The sequence below is a fragment of the Mus caroli genome, unplaced genomic scaffold, assembly GCF_978045245.1.
Source record: "Mus caroli unplaced genomic scaffold, Mus_caroli_1 scaffold_3, whole genome shotgun sequence".
In the NCBI taxonomy this organism is placed as follows: domain Eukaryota; kingdom Metazoa; phylum Chordata; class Mammalia; order Rodentia; family Muridae; genus Mus; species Mus caroli.
Genome location: NW_028227258.1, coordinates 50641779 through 50650559, shown reverse-complemented (window position 1 = coordinate 50650559; position 8781 = coordinate 50641779). Strand labels below are relative to the sequence as shown.

Below are 8781 nucleotides of genomic sequence, written 5' to 3'. Positions count from 1 at the left end.
ATCCATCCATCCATCCACCTACCCCACCCCCAGCCCCATGGGCTCGTGTTAACATTTAGTTCCCAGCTAAGGGCACTGCTTGGGAAGGTTGTAGATAATTTTAGGAAGTGGAGCCTTGCTAGAGGAAGTCAGCCAACAGAAGGAGGCCTTATTGTTTCAAAGCCTGGACCCACTTCCTGTTCACTTCCTGACTATGGAATACAAAGTGACCAACCAGCTCCTAGCTCCTCCACCTTCCCTACTGTGATGGACCATATCTTCTTGACCCTTCCACTTTTAAAATTGCTTCTCATCAGGTATTTTGTCACAGCAATGAGAAAAATAACCAATGTAACCATTTCCTGACTGTCCTGAAATTGTGAGCACAGAAAGGATGCCTAGAACATGGTATCCATCATCTGCTGCCTTTTCAGAAGCTCGGGATGCCATCTATCTACTTCTTGTTCATAGTGTAGTAAGAAGGCATGATCAAAAAGCACATCAAAACAAGAAAGAAGCAGAGGATAGACTGAACACCTAAACACCTGCAGAGACCTAGAAGGGAAAGAACAGAGTTCAGTTTCATGTGTTCCGTGTGTCTTGTACAAAGAACACTGGTGTAGCAGTAAAAAGTTAATCTGATGGAAACTCCCCTGTGGGTATACAAGCCTCCTATACACCTGCCCAAACATTTTGGATTCCTGAAAGAAAGACACATATACACAGATTTATATTTTATTTTTTTACTTGCATAAGCTGCATATTGTTTAATTTTCTATTTTTTATTGGATATTTTCTTTATTTATATTTCAAATGTTATCCCCTTTTCTGGTTCCCCCCACTTCCTGAAACGCCCTATCCCATCCCCCCTCCCACTGCTTCTATGAGGGTGTTTCCCCTCCCACACACCTACTCCCCCCTCCCTACCCTTGAATTACCCAACACTGGGGCATCAAGCCTTCAACGGACCAAGGGCCTCTTCTCCCATTGATGCCTGACATGGCCATTCTCTGCTATATATGAGACTGGAGCCATGAGTCCCTCCCTCCATGTGTGTTCTTTGGTTGGTGGTTTAGTCCCTGGGAAATTGGAGGTCTGGTTGGTTGACATTGTTGATCTTCCTATGGGGTTGCAAGCCTCTTTCAATTCCTTCATTTTAAATACCTTAAACAGCTCAAAGGGTGGGCCACTCCCTAACACAACACATGTGTATGTGTGTCTTTCTTTTGTGAACCCAAATCATTTGGGCAGGTATAGAGATGTGTGCCCCTATTTGGGAGTTTCCAGAGGATTAATTTTTTTACCGCTACACAGAGGCAAATTCCCTCCTGATGCTTTCACTACTGGGGAGGCAGAGTAAAGTGAGGAAGGATGTGTATGGGAGGGAGTAGAGGGGAAATGTGGCTCATTCCGTTGTATATTTGTCAATTTGGAAAACTGAGATTTCCTGGTGTAGTAGCATCAAGAAGCACCATGGATGGCTCTGAGAATTTGCAGATAAGTGTTACCACTTGTGTACCCCTTCTAGGAAGGGGTCCGTCTAACTCAGTAAACTCAGTAAGTGGGGGACCTGCACCTCTGAGTAGAAACAATGCAGATGTAAGGGGATATAATATTGCTTTTATTAAATCTGTAATAGGAACAATGTGTGTAACACTTGATCTACAGAGCCTTTTCTTCAACAATGAAGTGTGCTGGGGAGGTGATACATCTTATTGCAGATAATATATGTAAAGCATCAAGTAGAGGCCTTCACCCAGTGGGCAGTGAGGAAGTGATGGAGAGTGAAGGTTCCTCATGTGCCATTAAGGGACCATTTTGGTACTTTTTCCTAGCATGACAGAAACCTAAATTTCCATATCTATATGTAAGAAACAGTTACCAGTGTCTTCCAAATCATTCTCCTTTAAAATATTAAAAATTTAAAGAACACAGCTCAGGTGAGAAGCCCATTATATTTTTCTTTCGTTTCTTTTTCTCTTTTTCCTCCTCCTCCTCCTCCTCCTCCTCCTCCTCCTCCTCCTCCTCCCCTCCCCCTCCTCATTTTCCCCCTCCTCCTTCTTTTTCTGATACTCTATCACTGAACCACCCCCCATCCCAATTGCTGTTTTGTTGCCCCAATTTCAGACATTTACCATCACCTGTTGTAGCTTCTCACTCACCTGAAGAGTCCCACAACTTTTTTAAGGCCTCCTATGCCTCCATCTGTCTTCCTTGCCCTTATATACACTTTCTGGATTAATATTTGAGTTTTATGACCTAAAGTACTATTTACATGTTACATGTGTACGTAACAATTTAAAAGCAAAAAGGATCTATTTGGTCTTTGCTGATGCTCTGTGGATGCACAGGGATGTGTGGTATAGTGAGTGGTGTTTATGAAGCTGTCCCTGTGACAGGCACCACATATATTCATACCTTATATCAAGGCTTTGCAGCTTTTGATGGAAATTTATTTATCACCTGAGGAGCCTGATATAGTTCAGGGTCCTACTCATTCAGTCTGGGTAGGGCCTGAGAGACTTTTTTTTTATTAGATATTTTCTTCATTTACATTTCAAATGTTATCCCCTTTTCTAGTTTCCCCTCCGAAAATCCCCTATCCCCTCCCCTCTTCCCCTGTTCACCAACCCACTCACTCCTGCTTCCTGACACTGGCATTCCCCTATACTAGGGCATAGAACCTTCACAGGACCAAGAGCCTCTCCTCCCATTGATGACTGACAAGGCCATCCTCTGCTACTTATGTATCTAGAGCCATGAGTCCCACCATGTGTTTTCTTTGATTGGTGGTTTAGTCCCAGGGAGCTCTGGGGGTACTGGTTAGTTCATATTGTTGTTCCTCCCATGGAGCTACAAACCCCTTCAGCTCCTTGGGTACTTTCTCTAGCTCCTTCATTGGGACCCTGTGCTCAGTTCAATGGATTGCTGTGAGCATCCACTTTTGTATTTGTCAGTCACTGGCAGAGCCTCTTAGGAGATAGCTATATCAGGCTCCTGTCAGCAAGATCTTGTTGGCATCCACAATAGTGTCTGGTTTTGGTGGTTGTTTATGGGATGGATCCCCAGGTGGGACAGTCTCTGGATGGTCATTTCTTCAGTCTCTGCTCCAAAGTTTGTCTCTGTAACTCCTTCCATGGGTATTTTGTACAGGCCCGAGAGTCTTACAAGGTCCACAGTGATACTCCTGTCTATGTATTCATTCCAAGAACCAAGGCATACTTTTTTTTTTATTATTATTCTGACAACCCAACGTGGCAAGGGTCACTTCCTTCATTTTATAGGTGAAGAAAATGAAGGTTAGAAGAATAGAAGTTGCCCAAGGTTATCAAAAAGCAGCTTAACTTGGATTCTAAATCCAGGTTTGTTTACTGGTATCTCGGTACACATGATCTGGATTTTGGAAATATTTTTACAGTATTAAGGGATGATCTGATGCTATCTAAGATGAAATGCATGGCTAGTCGTTACTTTTTCCTTATCATCTTTCCTCTTTTCCAGCGCCACTTCTTCTTATGCAGGACCACATTTTAAATGGCAAGCCATGTGCGTTTTGTTTGTAAAGATCTATAATGAGTAACATGGCTTACAGTACTTGCCTCTTTTTGATGGTTTTGCATTCTGAGTTTTTAGTAAAGTGGTAGTCAACAGCCAACCCAAAAAAAAAAAAAATCACATGGAAAATTCCAGAAAGCAAAAGTATATATATTTTAAATATTCTTTCATGATTTATGATTATAATGCTCTATTTTATTGCAACTCTGCTGTTGATAATCTTCGTGCCTAGGATGCACTTTACAGTTTCGGTGATACAGTATTGCTAAGGATTGATCCTCCTGTAGTTTCAGGCTTTCAAACCTATTATGGTCTAGGAAACATTGTGCTATTGATGGACTCCACAGTGTGCACAGAGGAAGTTGCTGGGGACGGATGCATGCGAGGAAAGGAAATCCTTAGGCTGATTTATTATTGTTTAAGGCTGGTTGTGTACACAGCAGGCCACTCTTGCCGCAGTCACGCATAAAAGAACCGAACTTCTGTCCCAACAGATCATGTACTTTTTAAAAGTTACGTTTTGTCCTGTTTATAAAAGCAATAAGATCCATAATCGAAAATTTGAGCTACAAATATCGAATGAAACAACAGCAGCAACAACAACAACAACAGATATAAAATCCCACCAAACTAGATTTCAACTAAAAAAAAAAAAGACTAGCGAAGAGGGCATTTACACGGAGTTGTCAGAGTTCAGTGAAGTAAAATATTACTACAAAAAGCTTAAGCACCCTTTTCGGCTTTGTAGGGCAGTGGGAATAAAAAAGACAGGGAGAACCTTGCCTCAGTATAGCAGAGTTGACATGTGTGGGTATGTGTGTGTGTGTGTGGGGGGGGGAACTTTCCAATTTCCCCCAGGGTTCTCCAAATATGCTGACCCAGAGTCTCTCAGTGTCTCAGTGCTGAAGCGATTTGAGCTCAAACCTGGTGGCAAGTCACTGACGCATGCGCGCTCTTGCCTCTGTGTCACCGGCCAGTTTTATTTTTTTTCTCAGGCTGGTTTTTGAAGATCAGCAAAAGGCGCTGGACTGCTTTCGTGAACAGTTCCGAGCCTGGGAGATATGCAAAACCTACTTCTTTCCCTCTACTTAGGCTGAAGCTGCAATTGTCCCCAAGTCACGCACTTTCAAGGTGTCAAAACATTCTCAGAAGAAACTAACTTTCAGGAAGGGGCTGAGGATGGACCTGGAGGAGGCGGGACCAGGCCGATCACAAACTTTCCATGCTGCGTTCTCCAGCTGCGCGTAGTGCACATCTCATTTCTCCAGGCTCCCTGTGTCCCAGTTAAGCCTTGGCTCCTCTGAGACCCTCTTAATTTAAATCGCATTCATTGTTCAGGGTGTCCCGGGGGACACCCCTGCGAATCTGAGTGTTCAGCCACACTTCCTAGGAAGCCGTGCCGATGGGCTAATCCCTGGACGCCCCGGGGTTGTGCAAGCTCCACTCATCCGAGGGTTCACGGGCGGGCGGGGGCGCCGGGATCCCCTTTGTGGCCGCCGCCCCAACTCGGCCCGCTCCTCCCCCCAGCCGCCCCGCCCTCAGCCCCGGACCCCCAGCCAGGGCGGCGGGCACGCTCGCACCCGCGCCTCCCGGGACTCGCGGACCGCACAGACCGGCCAGGCGCGCTGGGCATGCTCAGTCGCGGGGCGCCAGGCTCGCCAGTCGGAAGCCAGTGCTCAGCGGAGCCGGCCGGGGCGCACCGAGAGCGCGCGGCACTCGCTGCTGCAGCGGCGGCCCGGCCGCGGCGCATCCGGGCGGGGACCCGAGGCGAGTCCCACGCGGCGTCCCCGAGCCGCCGGCAGCGGCGCCCGCTCCAGAAAGGCAAAGCGAACCAGGGGCCACCGGCGCGACTGGCGTCTGCGAAGCGCTGACGCTCCGCGGCGGCCACCTCAGAGTCGCCGCCCGCCCCGGCCGGGCCGGGTCCGGGAGCCGTCGGTCATGGAGCCATGGAAGCAGTGCGCTCAGTGGCTCATCCACAGCAAGGTGCTGCCCCCCAACCATCGGGTGACCTGGGACTCGGCGCAGGTGTTCGACCTGGCGCAGACCCTTCGCGATGGAGTCCTGCTCTGCCAGCTGCTCAACAACCTGCGGCCACACTCCATCAATCTGAAGGAGATCAACCTGAGGCCCCAGATGTCCCAGGTATGGAGGCCACCCCGTGACCCCGCTGCCCGTCAGAGGCTCCCATTAATCATCTGGATAATTTCTTTGTGTAAATGCAAACATCTAGGTGCGCTCCGCTTTGCCTTGCCTCTCAGTTCTCAGCTTGGGGGCTTTTCTTCACTTGCCTTGAAATGACTTAGCTTCTAAGCAGAACTAATAAAGCCTTGCGTCGGGAGATGGTGTATGGAATCCTAATGGTTTCTGGGAGGCGGGAAGAAATAAGTTATCCTAGGGCGCGTTTCACCTTTCTGTCCCCCCCCCCTCGTGTGTGTGTGTGTGTGTGTGTGTGTGTGTGTGTGTGTGTGTGTGATAACAAAGAGGGAGTCGGCTCTAAAATAACAATGAGAAGGGATGAGATGAAGCGGTGGGGTTAATTTTGCTTTGACTTATTTTTTGCTTTCATTTGGTCCCCACGTTCTGGAAAGAGGAACTGTGCCATAGATGAGGACTCTAGGAAGTGGAGGGCGTTTGGTACCGTTATCTGCTCAGAGAAAATAAACCAAGAGGGACACAGAGAGCCTTCCTGAAGTTCCCCACCCCGCCCCCTAAGCCGGTGGCCTGTTAGCAAACTGGAAGGTTGTGTTTATAGCTTGTCTGAAAACGTAAGGGGAGCCAGCCCAGCCTCCCTCACCGGTGGCAGGAAGTGAGAAGTTTTGCTGTGGCCTTAGCTTGGAGATACCTCTTTGAGGGTTCTGATTAAAATCCAGTCCTGGAAGGCACATAAAGCAGTGGGCTCCTCAGAGACAGCTCAAAAAGCCACATGCAGCCCAGTGCTGCTTATTTTTTGGGCCTGTCGGAAAGTTTCTTTAAGAGGATGTTCAACACAACTCAGAACTTCTATTTTCTCTTTCACACACACACACACACACACACACACACACACACACACACGAAAAGAAAAAGAAACGTTTCAACTTAAAAGGGAAAGGAAAGAGACATTTTAGTGACATATTTTAGCACTAGTCCTGTATGATTCAGAGACTTACCACTTACCCAGAGCTGTGTCCTTGCAGAAAAAAGTGACCTTATGCAGTTTAATAATCTAATATTTAAAGCAGGAACTCCCACACTCTGCCCTGATTGTCAGTATTTCATCAGGGTCGCTCCTCACTTCAAAGTCTGTGTCCTCTGTTGGTAAGCAGTTCCCAAGTAAAAAAAAAAGCAGATATATAAGTAGTGAGTGCTATATGTGTTTACAAGGATCAATTATTTTAGACTCTCTTAGAAACCTGAATGATGGGTGATTGCTAATTCTGTGGACTTGCCCACAATTGTGGCAACCATAGATAGTCCTGTGGAGGGCTTCAGTGGTTGTTTCTGTACTGTCAGAGTTAACTGTTAGGAGTAAGGTCGTGCCATGCACAGGAGTCAGTTACTAGATCTCCATTTCCATTTGATCAGTAGTCTCAGTAGCAGCATGAAGTCTTGTGCTTTGATGCCACGTGCTGTGCATATTTCCTCGAAGTTTAGTTTCTGGAACAGCAGTTACTCATCAAAGTGTTCTTAATAACCAAATTTCTTTCTTCTTTCTTTTTTCCTTCCTTCCTTTCCTTTTCTAGCTGCCTTCCTGCCTTCCTTCCTTCCTTCCTTCCTTCCTTCCTTCCTTCCTTCCTTCCTTCCTTCCTTCCTTTTTGGATAGCTGGGCATTCTTTGACATTCAAGTCTTTATTTGACTGCTGACAGTGGATGGGATCTTGTCAAGTGGGTTCTCCTCTTTCTTCTCCTAAAATGCATTATCTATAATGTAATCAGTTTGATGACTGAAGGTCTTTATAAGCATCATTAATGAAATGGAGCAGGCATGATTCTCTAAGAATTCTATTCCCCACTGAGGCCACCACAGTGAACATATCAAGATAGTTAGTTGCCCTTAAGGAATTATTACATTGATATCAATAAACCACCAGATTATAATGAGGTAAGTAGGGCAGTGAACTGACTCTTCATTAGATTTTTCTTTTGAGTTTTTAAGTCAGTCCATCTCTGAGCTCTCTGGTTCCAAACTCAGTGATTTCTCTTGTGATGAACTTGAGGAGAGGGCTTCTTCTCAAACATGGTCCTAAAAGCTAGTCCTAAGTGTGGGGCATCTGCTTTTATCTCTGTTTTGGCCCCACTACAGAGAGGTTAAGAGCTAGGTATATACATTTGCATAATATAGACTTTCATTATATCATTAAGGGAGACTTAATAAGTGCTTTTGTGAAATAAGGTGTCATATAACATGCCCACAATACTCAGCACATATGTAGTAAATGTTCATTATTAGCAAGATTACCTAAAATGTTATATTAGGGTATTAGGATACAATTAAAAATTTAAATCACAAAGACCTACAGGTTCCTTTGTGTTAGCATCTGTAAATATTTCTGCCTCATGTAACTCCCTTGGGAAGGGCCCTGGTTGTTCCTGGTTATGAGTTTCCGTCCCCATCGGCTGTCTTCATAGAGCATGAGGGAGGAGGAAGCTCTAGCCCTGGTGTGCATGGTGTCTCCTGACCTGGGGCGTTCTCATTTCTTTCTAAGCACCCACTGTCCCTGTTCCCTGACTCCCTCCAGGTCCCCACCTCTGCAGGAAGGGTTTGCTTGGCTTTCTCCCATAAGTTGCATCAACTACCTTTTATAGAACCACGTTTTCCTCTGCTTATAGTTCCAGCTCCCAAATGTACTTTGCTAATGGTGGCCTGCATCCCAGCACAACTCGTTCTTCTGAAGTTAGAGATGCTCTTCCTCGTACTCTTTGTTTTGTTTTGTTTTTGCTATTTCCAAGAGTCAGTCTTTCTATGCTTGACTTTTTTTCTGTGGAAGATAATTATTTGAAATATATTATTTCCTTATGACACACGAGCTTCCAGAGTGGGGAATAACTAGAAGACCGCACCTGAGAGTTTTGATTATTCAGAGATGTTTTGACAAATGCCAAAAGGGGGCTTTATTTGCCATTTTGCTCTCTCTCTCTCTCTCTCTCTCTCTCTCTCTCTCTCTCTCTCTCTCCCTCTCTCCCTCTCTCCCTCTCCCTCTCCCTCTTCCTCTCTCTCTGTCTGTCTCTCTCTCTGTCTCTCTCTGTCTCTGTCTCTCTCTCTCTCTC

The 8781-nt window shown here is 45.9% G+C and overlaps 1 protein-coding gene across 3 annotated transcripts in view; it reads left to right on the top strand.

Moving 5' to 3' along the window:
- Positions 1 to 5193: 5193 nt before the first annotated feature.
- Vav3 (vav guanine nucleotide exchange factor 3) overlaps positions 5194 to 8781 on the top strand; it is a 335454-nt gene continuing 331866 nt past the window's right edge. For all 3 annotated transcript variants that reach the window (XM_021157267.3, XM_021157266.3, XM_085835571.1), the window contains exon 1: positions 5194 to 5676. In XM_021157267.3, the coding sequence (XP_021012926.1) occupies positions 5473 to 5676 (204 nt within the window). In that variant the 5' untranslated portion in view covers positions 5194 to 5472. The remainder of the gene's footprint in view (positions 5677 to 8781) is intronic.